At 39.3% G+C, this 22541-nt stretch overlaps 4 protein-coding genes across 4 annotated transcripts; 3 read left to right on the forward strand and 1 right to left on the reverse strand.

Annotated features, from left to right (window-relative positions):
* Positions 1-288: 288 nt before the first annotated feature.
* On the reverse strand, positions 289-4944 carry LOC137291214 (leucine-rich repeat-containing protein 42-like). The gene is made up of 5 exons (XM_067822505.1): positions 4425-4944; positions 3932-4050; positions 2982-3067; positions 2016-2181; positions 289-742 (listed from the first exon to the last, which is right to left on the reverse strand). The coding sequence occupies exons 1-5, from the start codon at positions 4844-4846 to the stop codon at positions 447-449; spliced, it is 1089 nt and encodes a 362-aa protein (XP_067678606.1). The 5' UTR covers positions 4847-4944; the 3' UTR covers positions 289-446.
* A 231-nt stretch (positions 4945-5175) lies between these two features.
* LOC137290823 (intraflagellar transport protein 25 homolog) lies at positions 5176-7089 on the forward strand. Its single transcript, XM_067821965.1, has 4 exons — positions 5176-5335; positions 5799-5905; positions 6196-6264; positions 6854-7089. Exons 1-4 carry the CDS (start codon positions 5244-5246, stop codon positions 7003-7005), a joined length of 420 nt encoding a protein of 139 aa, XP_067678066.1. The 5' UTR covers positions 5176-5243; the 3' UTR covers positions 7006-7089.
* A 2289-nt stretch (positions 7090-9378) lies between these two features.
* LOC137291003 (acyl-coenzyme A thioesterase 13-like) lies at positions 9379-11544 on the forward strand. Its single transcript, XM_067822239.1, has 3 exons — positions 9379-9496; positions 9916-10100; positions 10236-11544. Exons 1-3 carry the CDS (start codon positions 9404-9406, stop codon positions 10390-10392), a joined length of 435 nt encoding a protein of 144 aa, XP_067678340.1. The 5' UTR covers positions 9379-9403; the 3' UTR covers positions 10393-11544.
* Positions 11545-18676: 7132 nt separating this feature from the next.
* On the forward strand, positions 18677-20103 carry LOC137291321 (acyl-coenzyme A thioesterase 13-like). The gene is made up of 3 exons (XM_067822627.1): positions 18677-18789; positions 19201-19385; positions 19513-20103. Exons 1-3 carry the CDS (start codon positions 18697-18699, stop codon positions 19667-19669), a joined length of 435 nt encoding a protein of 144 aa, XP_067678728.1. The 5' UTR covers positions 18677-18696; the 3' UTR covers positions 19670-20103.
* Positions 20104-22541: the final 2438 nt, after the last annotated feature.

A 22541-nucleotide genomic window follows, 5' to 3' on the forward strand; every position in this document is an offset into this window, starting at 1 on the left:
CGTTATTCAGATTTTAAACAATACATAGTGTGTTGGAAAATCAGAGGTATATAATGTCATTATGTACATCTGAATGACGTTGATTAACCAATCACAATCCGGTTTTTACTGAAGTCATGATAGAATGGACAGTATCATAGCTGTTAAAGTTCACAACTTACCATACATATTCTGCACCTTGGACTACTTTCAAAATGTAGATGAAGTGTCTAGATGATTGTTAAATACTGGATTAGCCATATGTGATATTGTTTGTTCTCCAGGGATAGAACACGCATATACATTATATTTTGCATTGGAATTTGTTTTATTATCTTGACATAAATAGCACCACAGGATCATAATATTGATATACAGGTAATAATTTGATAAATATTCTTCAGATATGTGTTAAGGTAACTGAAGAGATAAAATTGCTTTGGTGGATTGGTTCACAGCCAAGGCTATCACCAGCAGCCTGAGAGAACACTTGAGAGGGAGTCTTGCTTTGTTACTGGACAGTAACCACTATACATTGCCATCAGATCTTCTTCCTCAGGGTCATCTTGTGGCCCCTCCAACACAGCCAGTGTGCAAGTATTGTCTCTTGAAGGGGTACTGCTGTTCGAGTCCACCGTCATAGCTAATGGTGCCTGTTCTCTCATGTTTCCAGGATGCAGTGAGTTGGAAACAAGCACATGAGAATAGATGGGTGGAGGTAGAGGTAGGGATGACTTGGTGTGAATGTTGTTCTGTGAGCGATCTGTTTGTCAAAAAATATTCAAAATGTCAGCATTTTGGGGGGGAAAAGATTTTTCAGTTTATGACAGCATTCATTCTCTTCCCACAGTGGTTACTTGTCATATCTTCCTACGTAACCTCTGTTCTAATACGGCCATATTTCGTGGTTCTCATAAAATTCTCTAGCAGCAAAAAATGGCAGCTGATTTATCTCCCTTTTTCTGTCCAATCAGAACATGTGTTACATCAACTTAGATTCAACTCGACAAATGCAAGCAATGTGGAGAAACAAACATGTTCTGTCGTGATTGGAGGCAATCAGATTTAGTAGTGCAATCAGCGAACTTGTTTCAAAAGTGATCGTTCGCAAGATTTCGGTAATTTCCGGATGCATCGTGAAAACTAGAACATCTTCCCGAGGGCAATACTCAAATGTTTCTTCTAGACAGAACTCTATGTGTATTAACTGGGTTGGTGAGTCCAACCATTTGACATCCATAACAAAGAACAATATTGTTTGTGCTCCATGGTTTAGCACAGTATTCTTCGTTTTATTAAACATTTGAGGCTTTTTCTTCATGATGGCTGTGTTATCTCTGAAATATTTGAAAAATTGAACCATAACTAACTTCAATAACCAAAGTAATTTTTGATACGCCTGTATAGATATATTTTTCAAAGCTGTATTTTTGAAACATTTGATAAAAACTGGTACAGTGATGAAAGTATAAAACTGAAAAGGTAAAAAACCCAAACCAAACAAGAACAAAAAACAAATAAAAAGCAAGTGACAAATGTACATATTTCCAGACATTCTGGCCTCAATAAGTTGGTTCAAATGTTCAACTCACCTGAACTGCATATTGCACTACATATTAAAAAAATGAAAATAGTAATTAAAGCATATTGATACTGTTACCAAAACATTCCTGACAACCCAAACCAAACACCATGATTATACAACACATTTGTGTCCATGCTCTGTAAGAATTCACTGAAGGTGGATACCACTGAAGGAGACCTGGATATAAGGGGTAACCTGAATTAATGCTTTTTAAAACCTTTCTTATACAAATACAACCACAAGAGGAGGGAAACATTGATGCACATACATTGTAATTCAGTTTATGGCTTCTGATAGGCTAACTAATCATTCTTTTTACATTATGTTTCCATCCATGAACCAAAATAAATAGCATGGCTCATTGATCAAATCAACTTCTGACTGTTAGATTGCTGTGATAATTATGACAGGCAACAACCCTCACTCACTTCATGAAGTACCAATAACTCACAAAATGTGGATCTCTTTGTCTTGTGGAGAGGTTTCCGAGCATGTGCAGTCCAGGCTTGTATTACCGGGGTAGCCCAGCCATGTGTCCCTATATCAAACACCTCTTTGCACAGTTCCTCCATCTTATCAGACAAATAAAAATCTTGTTGTCTCAAATGACTGTGTTTCTGAAACGTGTAAAAAAAGTGTACAAATATCAGATTATGAACTAAAGATGTCTGTGAATGTAAGTGAATATCTGTGAACTATGCCTGCCAATTCACATTTCTTAAAAATTGTTGCTAGTTATTAAATTAAATCAGTTCTTCACCTCACTTGTACCGCATGCTTATGGCACTTTCCAAATGGCTGCTCTGCTCAGTCACAGGAGTTATAAGTGTCAGTTTATCCTGTCACTAAGACATGCTCTAATTCCTCATTCAGTATGTCATGGATTTGCAAACTATACTTTTTATCTGGATTCAGCTCATGTTTACTGTTTACTCATGTACTGAAATTTGCCTTTGTTTGTATAGCTTGACATCAGTTAGAACAATACAGAAAAATGTGCTAAAGATCAGGTATATTAAACAAATATGTATCATAATAAAGTCATATTTTCCCTCAAATCCTATTTGTCTTCATGAACCGCATGTGATGCAGTAAAAAATATATCAATAGTTAAGTGTCAACACATACACAGCACATGTTTTGAAGAACATGATCTTACTTAACAACCAAGCTGACAGGTAAGTGTGGTTGTTTGTTTCATCTTCTGTACAACATCTATCTACTCATGGGACCTTTGATGGAAGACGGAGCTGTGTCACTTTGGTGAAAAGTATATATCAAGAGTTGCGATACTGATATACCCATAAACCCAAACACAAGAGTGCCTGAAGCGACTGTAACATTCATTCCTTCCCCTGCACAGAATATTTAAGGTATCGTTTGAAACCAACAAAAAAAGACATGACAGGTACTCTACTTTGATTTTGTTTTCAGACAGATGTACAATTTTCAGCATAGGTAGACTTGACAGGTACTTCACTCCTCTCTCAGTCAGCTGATTCCCTGTATGATGAGAAAACAGAACATAAGTACCACTTATGCATGGCACAGTAGCGTCCAGGACAGATGCCACCAAAACAATTGTCCTGCTCCTGGAACATGTATACTAAATCCCTGAAATGTTTCTGTTGACCATGCAATGTTAGCAGAAGCCTGTTAACCATAGAGGGCATGTGGATGTCTGTTGATGACAGGTTAAATGTGCCAGTTATCTATTACTGTTGTTCATGTTAACTGGACAGTTACTTTTTAAATTATCATAAAGCCATGAGAAATCAGGAAAACACAGTCAGAATACGTTAACACTTTAATCAAGCGAGTATCTTTACTTGATTCCCATACACCCACACTCCATGGTGCCAGATTCGATAAATGTCGAAAATACTGATACTGTTTCATGAAATGTGTGTATTCCTGTAGAATCATGTTTTAATGTATGTTCCAGTTTTGTCAATGGCAGCATCAATTTCTTTAAAAGTGGTGAGTGAGTTTAGTTTTACGTCGCACTTAGCAATATTCCAGCGATAAGGCAACGGTCTGTAAATAATCGAGTCTGGACCAGACAATCCAGTGATCAACAACATGAGCATCGATCTGCGCAATGGGGAACCGATGACATGTGTCAACCAAGTCAGCTAGTCTGACCACCCGATCCCGTTAGTCGCCTCTTACGACAAATTTCTTTAAAAAATACTATTGATAATGTGATATCATGGCGGGGAAACAGGAAATGTGCTTCACGTACTGTACAAGTGATGACTCAGGCTTAAATTGGGTTTAGTGCTTTAAGTACAAATCTATTCCATTGCCCCAACAACATTAAAGCAGTTAAAAACCTTCTGATTCTTTCATGTTACTATATCTCACTTGAGATGTCTATATTCCTGAGCATCTGCAGACCTTGTTTGAACATCCGAGCTGGTGCAGTTAGTTTTCGCATACCATTGTCTGTCATGGCATTACATCGAAGATTAAGTACTTGCAAGCTAAAAGAAACATTTATATTTTAGCAAAACGTTCATCATCTTATAAAATTGAATTTTTTTCATGCAATAACAGTTACACAGATATAATTTGATACAATGATTTGATTTATTTTACTTCAAGTTTAACATACCACCATATTTCAACAATTATTATTTCCTCAATATTGCGACGTAATGTGTTGATATTCAAATTTCTTATAGTAAACTTTTTTACTATGTTCAAAAAAACTCAAAAACACAAAAACACTCATATGCACATGTAACAAAACCGTTTGTCTCATATCATGCCTAGAAGGTGTTTCTCCCTTTCACTTTGAATGCAGTGATGTTCAGAATAACTGAGGAGCGTGGTTCTTAATCAAGTTCATAATGACCTGTGTAGTTGTGAGAGGTGCTGCAGCAGTTCATGGTCATCTCCAAGCCCGCAACAAGAAACATCAAGTTTACTCAAGTCCGTGAAAAGACTTATTGTTTCCAGGTAACTGTTGATGACCAAGTGTTCACCTGACAGAGACAGACTGTCCAAAACAATGTTCCCATAGGCAGCACTAAATGGGCTTACGTTGGCTTCAATACTTGAAATGGTACCTGAAAACTTATCGAGAGAAAGTGCTGTTTGAAATATTCTTTCACCAATAATATCAGGAAAGCCCACGAACGAGTCAACAAAATCTAGGTTGTTTGCCACAAATATGATGCAATGTTCCATTAAAGAGGTGACAGGCTCAACTTGGGTAGTTTCCTCATCGCTTTGAGATATGTCACAATTTTCTCTTCTATTGCAAAGCTTCTTCATTGTTGATAATGCCAATTGCACCGACCGGACTCATTTACACATGGCAGTCGCCAAAGAGTGCTTTTGTATCTCCCGCGTCCACAGACTTCAGACTATTTGTTTCACGACTTATGTTAGTTATTTTATGAAATGTATAACAAATGGCTATAAAATCAAGTATCTGATAGAAAGAGAAATTTCAAAACAAATCTTAAGATTCCACATAAAACACGTACAACTGACACTGACCGATACTTCAGAAAAATGAGTATTTATATTTTCCGTAACATCTAAATAATATGTCTTTTAAGGTAAAGCGTTTTGACTTGACTTGCGCAGTAAGCGACATTCTTCAATTCCCACTTCCTGTGTTTACAAGCGAGTGTTGTTGAGCGGTCTCGGTGTTTGTGTTTACAACATGTTTGACGTGGCTCACGGAAACGCTGGGGCACAGATTCTGTTAGCTTCGTCGAGTGATGACAAACACCCTCCAGAAAATGTCATCGATGGGTAATTATTGATTTAGAACCATCAAAAATGCCTCTCATATATGGATAGTCATGGACAGTTAGACATTAGCAACCGGATGCAATTGAGAATGAAACGTTTAGCTACGAAATCATCTCATTGTTTCTGTAGACTTTCAGTAATTAACATCGAGTGTTCTCAGTAATAAGCCAGATAGTAGGACATTGCAACAAGTTGAATGTCAGGTCGTTTTATTGTATTTATGGTCATTTCATTGCTTCACTTTTAACCCACTCTGAGTGGGTATTTTAACTTTCACTATAAATTAGTATATTTATGATAGTGAATGATTGTGATTGAGAAAGAATACCTTCACATTCTGATCATATATTTCATTTGTGATCATGTGTGAGTATTTGTGATTTGTGTTCAACAGACTGTATTCACTATTCTAGTAACAGCTAGTTTACTTGTGTTTCAAATATACATTTAATTTGTTCATCAGGAATCCAGAGACATTTTGGACAACAACAGGAATGTTTCCTCAAGAATTCATAGTAAAGTTTTCATCAGTCATGAATATGACTAGACTCAGCTTCTCTAGTTTCAATGGTAAGTATTATCATTGTGGAAATATCACATACCTGTTACAGGTGCCCTAATCTTTGTTAAATTCATTACCCCTCTCATCAAATGAAAGTAGAAAAAAGTGTCTGTTCACAAATGTTCATGCAGTCTGTCCTCGGCAACTTGTCCATGACCCTGGGTGTATCATGTGTAACAGTGATAATGTAGATATGAACATTAAAATAACTGTAGTATATGATTTCAATGACACTTTGTGAATTTCAGTGTCAGTACTTGCAAAAACATCATATGTGTCTTTTTTTTATCTGTTTCAGTCAAGAAGATGGTCATCGAAACTACTGAATCAGAATCTCCTGAGAAGTTTGAAGTAATCCTTGAAAAAGGTTAGTGTACATAAATTATGGCATTTTAAAATAGGACAAGGGTTTTTTTCATTTAGATCTGTTGTGGAAGAACAATACAAAGTGAGTTTATGTGACAGGTTCTCACTGTCTTGAACACGAAAGGTTTTGACAAATAGTTTGGCTTTCATGGTGTTTGATACATTGATACATCTGAAACCATTACTCAACACCAAAGACAACACTAGGAGAGCATACTACATAAGGGTTCGTATGGAAATGCAAAGCTGTTTACCCTTTTCAGTTACAAAGATCAAGAAAGAAAGATAACATGATATTGGATAAGTAATATACATCTACATTTTATTATTTTGGCTTTCAATATGGTTGTAAATGCTGCCAATAGTAGCAGCTGTTATGCTGTTTGTCAAATTGTGAAGAAACATAGCAATTAGTGCACTTTTTGACAACCTGCACGTTTCTCCAAAGGCTGTTTTTCACTCAAAATATCATCTGCATTTATTCATACCTATAAGATCAGATATATGTGTGAAAATTGCTTCACTGCAGAAGTGTATTGTTGACATGGTTATTAAATGAAAGTCGTCATGTTTGTTATTGTGTATTTCAGAGTTGGAGTCTACAGATCACCAGCTTCAAAATGAGGAGTTTCCAATGAACAACAAACGAGCTCAATGTATGCGGGTTGTCATAGAATCTGGCTACGACCACTTTGTGTCCGTACACAAACTACACGTAGAGGGAAGCGCTCTTCATGGTTGATAGCAAGTGATTCCTGCGTAGACTTTTACATTCCGTCCATCAGGTGTACAATTTTGATGTCATAATAAATAATAAACAAATAAATGGTTGTGTTTTGCAAGTAATTTGTTTTGTTTCTATAATGCTGCACCCATCATTACTCTATGCATGTTATGATGCCAGTATGTAAATAATGTGAGTCAGGGCAACATACCAGTGGTCGATGACCAACAATCAAGGTACAATGACATACATCAACCCAGTCACCAAGTCAGAGCACCCGAATCACTGAGTCACCTGTTAAGAGAAGCATGGGTTGCAGGGGAGCAGTTCTTTCAGACTATATCCCTGAATCTCCACTGGATGCTATTCAACTGTATAGTTCCTTAAGCTACACTAGATGCCACTCAAGGTTTCTATTATGGAGTATACAGCCTTATGGTGGGATGTGACAGTAGTATATGTTACACAGTTATTTCCCTTTATATTGCTTCTAATCATACTTATGATATTTTGACCACACAGCATTTATCCTGAGGTAAACCTGTGCAGGAGTTATCCCCCCTTATCAAATTTAATTTAGGTATACTGTTTATTGGAGATATGCTGGTACCCTCTGGTAACATTTTTCTTCTTATTTTTAAATGTCAGCCTAAGAGTAAATTTACTATATAAAAATTATTGTTAGTATTAAAATGTTATTATTAATATTGATGAATCGATATTTTTGAAATTCCTGTTTCTAGAAGTTTATTAATGTGTCAAATCCTGCCTCAAAAATTGATTTTCCTTCTTTATTTCTTATCAATACAGATATTTATTTATGAAAAACCACATAATGAATAATAAAAGTAAACAATTCTGTTTTAAGAGAACTTTTACTGACACATTACTTTTTACAGACGGTGCCACAAGGGGAGCCCCTTCTTACACAAATGCAGTAGTGACTTGATATTTTTGTTACACAATTAGATTCAGGACACATTTTGCTGCAAAATGATACCAAATTTAGCAATTTCTTGATATTCTGATATTTTGTTTTCAACCTTCTTAACAGCAATTTGTGATTGGATTCTAACTATTTCCTCCCTCTAAAGACTTTTGATTCCTAAATTGTTCCTATTCTATTGTATCAGTATCTGGGACTTGACGAAAAGAGAAGCAGCTATAATGTATGGAATCTACTAAGTATATATCCAAAGGCCTGTTAAGAGATGTTGAAGGTATACAAAGAAAATGGGAAAACAAATTTGGTGTTAAGAGTTAGGTTATTACTTTGGCACACCATATTTTCATATGTTTGGATTGGTCAGGATTGTGGTCATATTGACATATTTATTCATTAGTTTCAACAGCGTGAAAATATTCAGTTTCAACATCAGCATTTAAGGTAAGTAGTTTACTGTTCCTGGGTGCAGACTCTGAGTTGAAATGATTGTCAACTCCTGAGAAATACTTATCCTCACTTGCTGACAAACACGCTTAGAGAATTCTATGAGAGAAAAGTGTTAGTACCAATATCAGCAAACTGAGGATGAGTATCATTTTCTGCTTGTTTGTCACTATTTGAGACATTTGAGACACATGTATACTTGAAAGCCGCAAGAAGATATTTCCATCCTACTATCATGTTTAACCCATCACATGCTAAATGTTATCAGTTGTTGACGTCAGTTCATGAGGAACATATCTGTGGAGGGTGAATTTGAAGGACAGGCATCACAGCTCAGTGGTTCTCATTCACCTTTATTTATGAAGATCCGGGTTAGAACTGATGTTCTTTAATCCATGCTTGTCGTAAAAGGCAGCTAACAGGATGGAGTGGTCAGCCTTGCTGACTTGATTGACACAGTCATGTCATCGTATCCCATTTGTGTAGCTGGATGGATTGTGTGGTCCATACTCAGTTATTTACAGAACATTGCCACACAGCTGGAACATTGCTGAGTTTGGCATACAGCTCAGCATCCTCACTCTCAATCACTTCTAGCTTTGTCAACACCAATGCTAACTAGATTCACAAAAATGGTGAACATCAGAGATCAGCATCATTCGAGTTTCTTCCTAATGGTAATGTCTACACTGTGATATAACCGAAACATTGTTCCCTACAGTGTGAAGTACAACCCAGTCAACCAATCAACCCAGCCCATATGAAGTTTTCACATGAATTTTTGTAACCGGTTGCATTTTGAAATGATGAAAGAAATCGTTCAGATTTTTCCTACTATGACCATAAACGATAAAAATCTGAAATATAACTATGGAGCAGCTTTGGTTTGGTGGTAATTGGGTGATATGAATCCCCATAACTGGGTGATATTAATCCTCATGAAAGTACGTGTGCTCAACCTTTGGCACTGTGTAAGTGTGCAGTTTCATGATTTGAATAGAGTTACTTCCCCTGAAAGCCACAAGCATGAGTTCCTCGGCGCGACCAGTGTTACAAGTGCTCCGGCAGCTTGTTGCGAATCGTGTGGCCGCCACGGGGTTCGAGTCTGTATTGAAACAGGTGAGAGCCTTTGAATACAGGAATGTATGTTTAGGCATTCAGCATATATACTTTAAACGCGAAGATCACAGTTCGACCTGCATCTATTCTAAAGATAGACTTGCCAGGGCTCGCACATGTACTATAAAATGGATTTTCACTTTAGCACGATAACTTGAATAAGCATACTATGCTCCAGTTTCAAATTAGTGTAGTGACATACATTGTAGAAATATTTTACGGCAACGAAAATGATATGTGGGAACGACAAGTTTCCACACTGATAAGTTTGGAGTTTTTTTTTCATTTTGTTTTTGTACACAGACCTTTAAAATTTATCACTTAACATATCTATGTAGACAATGGGGAAGGTCTTTTCAATTCACATTCTTCTAAGACATCGTACGCATTTTGTATTACACACACACTTGTACTGCCAGATTCGCGTGGTGGACGGAGAGGAGGGACGCTGTGTTTGTGAACTGGTCGTGTCTCCTGAGTTATCCAATCCACGGGGGTCACTGCACGGGGGCGTGGCAGCTACTCTGGTGGACGCTGTGTCCACATGGGCGGTCATGACTACCGGTGAGAGGAAACCCGGTGTCAGTGTCGACCTGAGCGTTTCGTGAGTTGATCAATTATTTATAACCATCACAGATCGTTATTACTTCATAATTGGTTATGTCATGCAATGAAAAAATATATTGGACATGACAGGTTGATTGATTGCTATAGCTTTTCTTTTTTTTTATATATATAGATTTCTGAAAGCGGCACCCACAGGCGAGCCTATACTGATTGACGCACGCACTCTGAGGGTGGGCAAGACACTGGCATTTTTGACGGTGGACATTTTGAAGAAAGATTGTGGGACCTTGTTGGCCCAAGGAAAACACACAAAGTTCATGGGCGTGTGACAATATGCTTGGTGTAGTTCCTGGATTAAATGGGGAAACGCACACGGATATCTTGGAGTTTATGGATCGTATGTTTGAAGTATGAGAGACAAAGTGTGAAGAATCATAACATAATTATACATCCACTACCGCTGGTGTCTGGTTTGTATTTAATGTCTTTTTCAGCATTATTCCAGATGTTTTTGTAAATAGACTCCACGATCATGTGATTAACGCCATGGATCCGGCCAGTTGGGTTACCGTGATGTGCAGTCCACAAGATCTTGCTGACCAGCCGTTCCATTACTTGTTTCTTACAACCAACACATATCACTATGGATTTGTGTTCTTACTTGTGATCTTGAATGGTCAAAGCTGATGAAGGATGTGATCTGCATTGGCCACGTGACCTCTGTCTAGTGGAGTGAGTCAGTATGTAAGCAGTCTCGAGAAGTAAATAAACCATATCTTCCACAATGTTAGAGATTTGACTGTCAGAATTTACTGTAACACCCATGTATGCCATTATATACCAAATGGTCATCAAGTAGAGGTTGCCTCCGTTCCATTGAGTCTAACATGATACGACATGGACCACTTACACAATGCGATCTTAAGGCTGCGACTGTCTTAATCCTTGTAGCGCCAAGCTCGTTTTGTGCAAGTGGGCTGCACGCATGCTTCTCATATAGTGATGTGCTTTTGAACGCAGTTATCGATGTGATGTCACGACTTACAACCACCCTTCGTGTGTTTGCAAATCATTAACCTGGTGTTTCCAGACATTCGTTCATGTTTTGTATCCCCCACTTTCACAGGAAGAGGGGCACTATGAACACCTGTATTTTCTACAATACATTTCACTCTTGTATCACTTGTGAATGGCTGCACTACATTCTTCACATGGAAAACGAGCAGAACAAAACTGCTGTATTAATAGATTGATGTGTTGTGAAATATGCATATCGGTGGTGTTCCACTAGTATGTTATTGCCAGGTATGTTTAGTACAGTCTTCTATTTACATTCCATATTCAAACAAAATCATTAAGTGACAAACGCCCGACTACTTCTTAAAGGTGCTGTCCCCTCAAAGTAAATTTGTTTGGACAAGGCGTTATTCTGTTATACTGTAAGTTTTAATATAAACTAGAATATACTACGCCAGACTTTAGCACTGCTTTGTAGTTATTTTATGGATATTCCCATATCTAAGTGTTTGAAAGGCAGCTGTGTTTAGCGCCACATAGAAGAACATTTCAGCTGTGTGAGCTGTAGTATATATTGGTCAAAGAAATGCAAGTCTTATCAACTCGTGACACGGCCATGAAATCCACGTAGAATCAGTTATCGTGAATTTGGGATTCGAACCAGTGATTATATGAAGCTGGACAATTTACGTGAGACTAACTGGATTTGTGCTGATGTATTTGAAGACAAAGATGCTGCAACTAAACGTATTCTTTTCAAGGGTGTTGACCCAAATGAAGAGAGCATGCAAGTGGGAAAGGGCTGGGGATCCGCTCCTCTACGCGATTTCAGGATAATGAAGTGTAAAGCATGCCTTGCTTCAACACTGACATGCCACAGTCGCAGTTCGAAGAGCAGTTGACCGAAGAGATCTGTGAAACTACAGTGAGCGCACCATAGCCTTTCCTGGTGAATGGCAGTGGGAGAAGAGAATTTACAATGGTGACACAACCGTTCTGCACACGGTTAAAGTGAATTGCATTCTTGGTGTTGAATACTGCCACTGAACTTCTACATGAGGGTATGAACATGACTCACCTTGGAAACGCCCTGGGTGCCCTCTGGTTATGACTTCAGCAATATGACCTTGGTCAGACTTCCGGAGTACCCGGATGAGGATGTCTACAGCAGTTGGCCCAAATATGGGCAGTAGGTCGAGCAACCTGAGCACCTGGTCGGAGACGGACGTTGTGTCCAGGATGTAGTGGACGAGTGTTGAGGACATGGGGCCTGAGTACCTCAGATAGATGAGAACGGCACAGTAGAGTCACTAGCAGGACACAGTACCACGTATGTCGGCTGAACGAGTCTCCAGACTCACCAACTGACTGTGACAAGTATGTACTCATGAGTACGGTGAATGTATGACACATGGCACTCATATTGGCCACCGAAATATATGACACGTTTCAACATTAACATTTAAGGTAAGTAATAAACTGTTCCTGGGTGCAGACTCTGAGTTGAAATCATTGTCAACTCGTGAGAAATACTTATCCTCACTTGCTGACAACCACGATTTGAGGTGAATTCTATGCGAGAAGAATGTTTGTATGCCCCAAGTGCCAATTTCAGCAAATTGAGGATGAGTATCTGGATGGACTGTGTGGTCCATACTCAGTTATTTACAGACCATTGCCACATAGCTGGAACATTGCTGAGTTTGGCATAGAGAACATCAGAAATTAGCATCATTCGAGTTTCTTCCTAATGGAAATGTCTACACTGTGATAGAACCGAAACATTGTTCCCTACAGTATGAAATACAACTCACTCTCATTTTGGTGAAATCAACCCAGCCCATGTGAAGTTTTCACATGCAGTTTTGTAACTGGCTGCATTTTGAAATGATGAAAGAAATCGTTCCGATTTTTCCTACTATGACCATAGAGGATAAAAATCTGAAATATAACTATGGAGCAGCTTTGGTTTGGTGGTAATTGGGTGATATGAATCCCCATAACTGGGTGATATTAATCCTCTTGAAAGTACGTGTGCTCTACCTTTGGCACTGTGTAAATGTGCAGTTTCAAGTAGGTAGGTAGGTAGGTAGGTAGATAGGTAAGGCTTTAGAGCGACCTTGGGCCTTAAAAGGCCTAAATGCGCCCAACACTTAACAGTTATATTCTTGTCCATTTAAATTACGTCGTGCTTTTCCGTTTTAACGAGGAAGTCTAATACAGCTCTTTGTATGCAACCATACATTAAATTGTCGCCAAGTATTGCGTTCAGTGTAAAATTAGTCTTGGTTTTATTAAGCACAATGTCTCTAAGAGCCATACGTGGGTTTTCATGAGCTGGACATTCAATGAGGTAGTGCTGAACTGTTTCTTGGCAGTGTAAGTTACAGCTTTCACACATAGGAGAGATGTCTTTATCTAAAATGCTTTTATATGCCTTTAATCCACAATGTCCTAGCCTGGGGCGAATTAAAACAGCTTCATCTCTGCGGCAACGAAGACGAATTTTAAAATGTTTATTTACTGCAGGACACGTCGAGTGCTTGTGTCTACCTGAAGTGTCATTGTCCCATGTATTTTGCCAAGAGGCATTCATTGACGATGAAATGACAAACCAGTAATCTCTTGGAATGGACTTAATTGACTGAATATCTGGCCGTTGTCTGTTGCAAGCCATCTTAGCTAGTGTGTCAACTACTTCGTTCCCAGCGATGTGTAGGAATCCAAACAACATAACAGCTGATGTACATGGAGTTTAGAACAGTATCAAGTTACAAGATGTCATATATAATGTCACTGCGTGGACCTTGGACACCTGATTGAATTGCTTGTATAGCTGATAACGAACCAGTAAAATATTGCTTCGTGCTCATTATCTTTTACCCATTTTAAAGCTTGAAGTATGACTGTCAATTCTGATGCAAACACAGACAGATTATCAGTCAATCTAAATCTTTCAGATAAACCAAGATTGGGAATATAAAAGGCCCCACCAACATGACCGGTTCTGGGATCCTTTGAAACATCAGTGTAAATATGAGTAAAATTACTATATTTGGTGTGAATGTAGTCTTGGGTTAGGATTTTAAGAATACTTGGTGACATTTTTTTGCTTCCAAGTTCCGATAAATCATGAGAAATCGAGGGTTGTGTTAAAGTCCATGGAACTGCTTTAGGTAGAGGATTGTGCAGCATTCAGCTGCAGATTGTTCAACTCGTACTGCGATGCAAATTGTTGAACAAGTAATCCAAATGGTGGTTTTCCATGATTCCAATCACACATGACATATTCCACACAATCACACAAAATATCAGTTGCTGGTTGATACCCAGAGGAAGCCCTTAAAGATAAGTAGTACTTAATAGCCCGTTTAGGGCGATGATATTGCAAAGGAGGTTCTGAACATTCCACCAGCAAGGCAGAAACCGGTGTAGTATGAAAGGCACCAGTGCATATCCGAAGAGCTTTAGCTTGAACACGACCAAGTTTAGCCAAATGACATTTTGCAGCATTCATGAAAACTTGACAACCGTATTCTAACCCAGACAAAATGAGTGCTTTGTACAAAAGAAGCAAGGACGATTTATCAGCATCCCACTTTGTGGCAGACACGCTCGTCAGTAAATTGACAGTTTTAGTGCATTTCGATGAAATGTAGTTGGTGTGGCTGGAGTTTTTGATCAAAGATTACACCCAAGAATTTAAATTCAGAAACAAATGTTATGTCCTGACCCCCAAGGTGTAGCTTCAGATTTGGGGAAAGTTCACCTCTTGTGAAGAACATAGCAACTGATTTAGAAGTTGATACCTTGAAGTCCCACTTTGAACACCAAAGATCGATAGAATTTAGAGCCAATTGAAAAGATTTGTGAACAAACTCAATGTTTCCAAAACGTCTCCAACAAGCACCATCATCTGCAAGTTGTGATGCGTCAATATTTAACGGAAGTTCAGAAAAAAAATCATTGATCATGATATTAAAGAGCAAAGGGCTTATAACACTGCCCTGTGGAGTGCCATTTTCAATAATTCGCATGTCAGACACGTGTTGCCCAATACGAACTTGTATGGTTCGATCAGTTAGAAAAGACGTTATCCACTGTAGTTTAAATAAAAGGCCATTTCTCCAATAACATATCATATGCCTTTTCAATGTCTACAATTACACATAGCATGTACTATTGGTTTCCTAGTGCTTTCTGTGTTTCATTTGTAGTCGAACTAAGTGATCTGTGCATGAACGAGTTTTCCTTAACCCACACTGTAGCCTCGCTAATAATTCAACTGAATCTAAGTAGAACCTCAGACGGTTTGTGACCATCCTTTCCATGATTTTACACAGATTAGACGTTAAGGCTGTTGGTCTGTATGAAACAGGGCTAGATGGATCTTTACCAGGTTTAGGAACGGGGATAACAACAGCATGTCTCCAGTTCCTGGGTAACTTTCCAGATATCCAGCTTTGATTTATGATATTAAGTATAACTTCTAAAGATGAATCTGGCATATGTTTAAAGTGTTCGTAGCATAATTCATCGGCACCAGGAGATGTATTCTTGCCCTTTGATATTGCAGATTTCAATTCTCCCAGGTGGAAGGAAAAATCATATTCTGGAATAGGTTGTAATAAAGAATCTGAAAGTTTAGGGATAATCTCATTCTCTAAATAAGTGACTTCTTTTTTAAATTGAGTAGAAAAGTTTATATAGCTGCTAACAGCCTCAAACTGATCTGCTAAAAGATTGGCTTTCTCTTCACGGGAAATAGCACTTTGATCCAAAACAGGAATAGGGGATCTATTGTGGTTTCCACTAATCCTTTTTACTTTGGCCCAAATAGAAGACAAGGAAGTATGCCTGTTTATTGTAGATATATAGGAACGCCAACTGTTGCGCTTTAAGGATCGTACAAGACGTTGGAATTCAGCCCGGTTTTGGCGAAAGTCTTCTAAGTCAGACGGTAAGGATGTCTTACGAAGTCGGTTATAGGCCTTTTGGCGAGCCTTATCAGCTTTGTCACAATCCTTATTCCACCAATACTGAGTATTTTCGAGGTTTTACCAATAGCTCTTTCTGAAAGTTTAGTCAGAGAGAAAGTTAGATTATAATTTGAAGTTTCAGTGTCATCTGTAAGCAGATCACACGTTATTTCATTTGAACAAAGTTCAACAAATTTATGTCAATTTGCAGATTTAAATCTCCATCTAGAAATTCCTTGTGCAGGTGTTCGAAGAGATTTAAATGATATTTCCGTGAAAACTGGAAAGTGATCACTGCCCAGGCTGTCAATTTGATAAACACCCCGTTGACATTTGTGTGATAATATAGGTGAAACAAGGGTAAGATCCAATGCTGAGAAAGTAAAGTTACCAGTATTTATACGTGTCTGTCGCCAGAGTTTAGCACTATCAAACCTGTGTCATCCAAAAGATTTTCTACAACTTCACCAGCATGATTTGTATGCCTGCTCCCCCACAGTACATTATGACTATTAAAATCACCACATATCAAAACTGGTGTAGCTACAAAATTTGTTAGCTTTTTATAATCATCTTAAGATGGCGTACCATTGCTGTATATATTAACAATGGTTAGGAATTGTTTCTCGTCTGAGACAATTTCCACAGCATTTGCCTCAAAATTACGTTTCGGCAAGGTATGGCTATTATATGTTAAATCCGATTTAACAAAAATAGCAAAACCGCCACGTTTGGGATTTCTAGTCTTAGGATCATATTCAATGCGGTCTTTTCGCATGCAAACATAACCATTAATTTTGAACTGATACTCAGGCCAGAGAAAGGTTTCTTGAATGCATATTACATCCGGTTTGAATTCTAGTTTTCCAAGAAACGCCTTAAGATGAGGAGCGTGTGCCACTAAACTCTGTGCATTCCACAGCAGAATAGTTAGTAGCAAGATGGCGCTATCCATCATGACTTATCAGTGGAAAAAGAACGGAAGATATCTTGAGATATATCAATGTGAAGATGAGACTTTGCAGCGTACATAATACAATATATTTGGTCATCACGGTTTGTAGCACCAAAGCTGACTGTGATAACTTCTAACAGGAATGCAACAAGATTTTCAGTTGAATATTCAACTCGGGATGTGCTGCGTTCGCCAGATAGACGTGCAGACTGTGAATGATCCAACGATCTATCACCATAGATAGGACACTGACAGGAACATTTATTTGCTCTGTTCGAATCCTGAGTGACCTTAACTGAAGGTCGACTTATTGCAACTTGCTGAGAAGATGAAACAACCGGCTGTTTAGGACGACGTTTGACAAACATTTGCAAACACAGTTTGACACAGGCATAGTAGTGTTGTTCTCCTTGACCATTTGTACGGCTTCCTTATAAGAAACTTTGTTCTCAACTTATACGCGTTGGATTTCAACCGCTTCCTTGTATTTACTACAACCTCTATAGGCAGCGCTGTGTTTTCCACCACAACTTGAACATTTTAAGGTGTCTTTAGATGGGCAGGCATCATAGGCATGATCCCCACTGCAGCGAGCACAAACCTGGACTGTACTTTTACAATTGTTTTACATCTGAGGGCTGGCATTTATAACACCTGAGGGCTGGTGGGACATATGCTCTTACCTTGAAGGACTGATAGTACATGTATACATGCTCAGGGAGTGTAGTACTTGCAAAAGTTAACAGAACTGATAATGTCTGCTCTTTTTCCTTACCTCTGGTCAAACGTTTAGCATCAGTAACTTTGAACGATTTCAACTGCTCAACTAGTTCATCTAGATAACTCCAGAGCGATATTGTAAATAACACCTTTTGTTTCTCGCAGACTTTTGGGGACGTAAGCCTTGATTTGTTTCCCATAAACTCGTGTCAGAGAGAGAGAGACATTTTGGATTGCTCAGCCGATCTGCAGTTTAACACAATGTCACCTTTATCCAACTTCTTCGGGCTATGGGTATCACCAACATGTTTTTGAATGTCCTTAGCTAGTACAACGGGACTGACGGATTTCAAACTGACACTAGAGTCAACCGAGGAAAAAATAACAATTGGTTTCAGATTATGTTCATTAAATTCAATTTTGTCTGAACATCATCATGTTTTCGTTTCGGGCGTTTAGCCAACATAGCATTGTATTTCTCAGCGAATGCGGCATGAGTGGAAGTTTCCTCAAAAATCATCAGGAGCCGACCAGTCGGCTGCAAATTCCCCATTAGAATCGGAATACATAGCCCATCTGCGAAGCAAACGCTATCACTATTGTCGACAAGCGTAAGCCGCGAAGTAGGTTCTGCACGAACAAAACTTGCCAAACGCACGCACAAAGCCGAGCGTGCTCCGCCAACCGAAACACGCAAGTTCACGAGCACAAACTTACAACTAAAGGCAATTGCAAAATATAATTACTAAATTAATTACCAAAACAAGTTTCACCAACTATGCTTATGGTATGGTACAAAGAACACCTCAACTAACTACTGTAAATCTCAGCGTGAACTATCAACACAGGAACACTGACTCAGAAAGCGAGACGAACACGTCCGTCCTCGTCAGCAGACCAAGCAACAGTCTCTGTGCAGTTTCATGATTTGAATAGAGTTACTTCCCCTGAAAGCCACAAGCATGAGTTCCTCGGCGCGACCAGTGTTACAAGTGCTCCGGCAGCTTGTTGCGAATCGTGTGGCCACCACGGGGATCGAGTCTGTATTGAAACAGGTGAGAGCCTTTGAATACAGGAATGTATGTTTAGGCATTCAGCATATATACTTTAAACGCGAAGATCACAGTTCGACCTGCATCTATTCTAAAGATTGAAATGTCAGGGCTCGCATGTACTCTAAAATGGATTTTCATTTTAGCACGATAACTTGAATAAGCATACTATGCTCTAATTTCAAATTAGTGTAGTGACATACATTGTAGAAATATTTTACGGCAACGAAAATGATACATGGGAACGACAAGTTTCCACACTGGTAAGTTTGTTTTTTCCCATTTTTTTGGTACATAGACCTTTAAAATGTATCACTTTACATATCTATTTAGACAGTGGAGAAAGTCTTTTCAATTCACATTCTTCTAAGACATCGTATGCATTTTGTATTACACACATACTTGTACTGCCAGATTCGCGTGGTGGACGGAGAGGAGGGACGCTGTGTTTGTGAACTGGTCGTGTCTCCTGAGTTATCCAATCCACGGGGGTCACTGCACGGGGGCGTGGCAGCTACTCTGGTGGACGCTGTGTCCACATGGGCGGTCATGACTACCGGTGAGAAGAAACCCGGTGTCAGTGTCGACCTGAGCATTTCGTGAGTTGATCAATTATCTATAAAAATCACACATCGTTATTATTTCATAATTGGTTATGTCATGCAATGAAAAAATATATTGGATATGAAAGGTCGATTGATTGCTATAGCTTTTCTTTTTTTATAGATTTCTGAAAGCGGCACCCACAGGCGAGCCTATACTGATTGATGCACGCACTCTGAGGGTGGGCAAGACACTGGCATTTTCGACGGTGGACATTTTGAAGAAAGATTGTGGGACCTTGTTGGCCCAAGGAAAACAGACAATGTTCATTAGAGTGTGACAATATGCTTGGTGTAGTTCCTCGATTAAGTGGGGAAACACACATGGATGTCTTGGAGTTTATGGATCGTATGTTTAAAGTATGAGAGACAAAGTGTGAAGAATCATAACATAATTATACATCCAACATGTGATTTAGGCCATGGATCCGATCGGTTGGCTTACCGTGATATGCAGTCCACAAGATCTTGTTGACCACCCGTTCCATTACTTGTTTCTTGGATTTGTGTTCTTACTTGTGATCTTGAATGGTCAAAGCTGATGAAGGATGTGATCTGCATTGACCACGTGACCTCTATCTAGTGAAGTGAGTCAGTATGTAAGCAGTCTCGAGAAGTAAATAAACCATATCTTCCACAATGTTAGAGATTTAACTGTCAGAATTTACTGTAACACTCATGTATGCCATTGTATAATAAATTGACATGAAGTAGAGGTTGCCTCCGTTCCACTGAGTGTAACATGATACGACTTGGACCACTTACACAAAGCGACCTGAACTTAAGCCTATATTGGAGAATGGGAGTTACAATCATTGTAGCGCTAAGCGCATGCTTCTCATATAGTGATGTGCATTTGAACGCAGTTACCGATGTGATGTTACGGCTTACAACCACCCTTCGTGTGTTTGTAAATCATTAACCTGGTGTTTCTAGACATTCGTTCATGTTTTATATCCCCCACTTTTACAGGATGTGGGGCACAGTGTGGGAAGCCCATTTTCTGGTGTCCCCCGCCGTGCTATTTTACTGGAATATTGCTAAAAGCGGCGTAAAACTAAACTCATTCACCGAGCAGGGACCAACAGTTTTATAAGGAAATGAGCCACACACGTGGCACGGCTTGTGTGTCATTAGACCACAACAACCTTGTGTATTGTTCATGCTATAAACCGAGGCATAAGCAGATTGTCAGACCACCGTGGTATAGGTGGGATCCTTCGGAGTGCGGAACAACCATATGTATGCCCCAAACACGTATTCGGGTTAGCAAGCATGGGTTAATACCGCTTTTAGAAAATGGGGACACAAGAAGTGTCCTTCGTACACTCAACATATGGGAATAGAATCTGGTAGTTTAGACGAGCGAGCATTTTAACCACTTGGCTAAGTCACCGCCCCACCGTGCTAAGGGTATGTATGAGGGTAAACAATCAAATCCCCAAGAGAGCTTTCTTCTCATATTTTATTAATCCCCTTAGAATGCATTGTTATATAAACTGCCAGACTGCAGTCTGCTGAGCGTTTCAGTTAGGATGGCGAAGTCACTGACCTCCACCCGAAACAGAGATGGTTGGACAAACCTTGGTCAGTTTGTGAGTATCATGCAATTCTGTAAATGTCACATCACAATAAGTATCATTTGGTCTCTTGGTTTTTGATGAACTGATATTTGCCGGATCGGAATAGCCACTTAGGTCTCCTGAAAAAGTTCCTCTTTGATTTAGTCTCAAATGTTTGGCCCAGTGAAGGTCCCGGGGTAGAATAGGCCTTCAGCAACCCATGCTTGCCATAAAAGGCGACTCATCTTGTCGTAAGAGGCGACTAACGGGATCGGGTGGTCAGGCCCGCTGACTTGGTTGGCACATGTCATCGGTTCCCAATTGCGCAGATCGATGCTCATGTTGCTGATCACTGGATTGTCTGGACCAGACTCGATTATTTACAGACCGCCAGAGTCGAATACTGCCACTGAACTTCTACATGAGGGTATGAATATGACTCACCTTGAAAACGCCCTGGGTGCCCTCTGGTTATGACTTCAGCAATATGACCTTGGTCAGACCTCCGGAGTGCCCGGATGAGGATGTCTGCAGCAGTTGGCCCAAATATGGGCAGTAGGTCGAGCAACCTGAGCACCTGGTCGGAGACGGACGTTGTGTCCAGGATGTAGTGGACGAGTGTTGAGGACATGGGGCCTAAGTCCCTCAGATAGATGAGAACGGCACAGTAGAGTCACTAGCAGGACACAGTATCACGTATGTCGGCTGAACGAGTCTCCAGACAAGGATGTCCTCATGAGTACGGTGAATGTATGACACATGGCACACATATTGGCCACCGAAATATATGACACGTTTCAACATTAACATTTAAGGTAAGTAATTCACTGTTCCTGGGTGCAGACTCTGAGTTGAAATCATTGTCAACTCGTGAGAAATACTTATCCTCACTTGCTGACAACCACGATTTGAGGTGAATTCTATGCGAGAAGAATGTATGCCCCAAGTGCCAATTTCAGAAAATTGAGGATGAGTGTCATTTTCTGCTTATATGTCACTATTATTTCGAAAGCCGCAAGAAGATATATCCATCCTACTATCATGTTAACCCATCACATACTAAATATTGTGGCGGCCGGGACTCAAACTTTCAATAAACCTTGTCAGTCTTGTTTTCAGGAAAGGTCAAACACTTCTTTTCAATGAATAAATAGCTGTTTATTCATGGGTATAAATATAGTTCAGCACAATGCTCTTTTTCACTAAGTAGATCCCTCTCAAGCTTAAGGTTTATGTGCATGGACCAGTGTTAAGGCAATAAAAGTATGACCTATGGCTTAAGTGGTAGTCACTGTTATGTAGCTATAGTGATGGCTTAATTATTTGGTAATCTGAATAACTCGATGGTTATTAAGATAATAATTTGTGTCTGTGTTCGAAAAGTGCAGTCTATTTATAGCATCAGCTATTATAATTGTAAGGACAAGGGGAACTTTCGGGCTGAATTATCTGCCCTTAGTTTGAGACTGACCTGTAGACTGCCAAAGTCAGAATGACCAAAATTGGATCGCATCGTATTTATAGGTGCGAGAAAATGGTCACATGTCAGTTCTAGACCAATCAAATCACGAGATATTACGTCCCGTTACGT

Source organism: Haliotis asinina, chromosome 7 (assembly GCF_037392515.1).
Source record: "Haliotis asinina isolate JCU_RB_2024 chromosome 7, JCU_Hal_asi_v2, whole genome shotgun sequence".
NCBI classification, from domain to species: Eukaryota; Metazoa; Mollusca; class Gastropoda; order Lepetellida; family Haliotidae; genus Haliotis; species Haliotis asinina.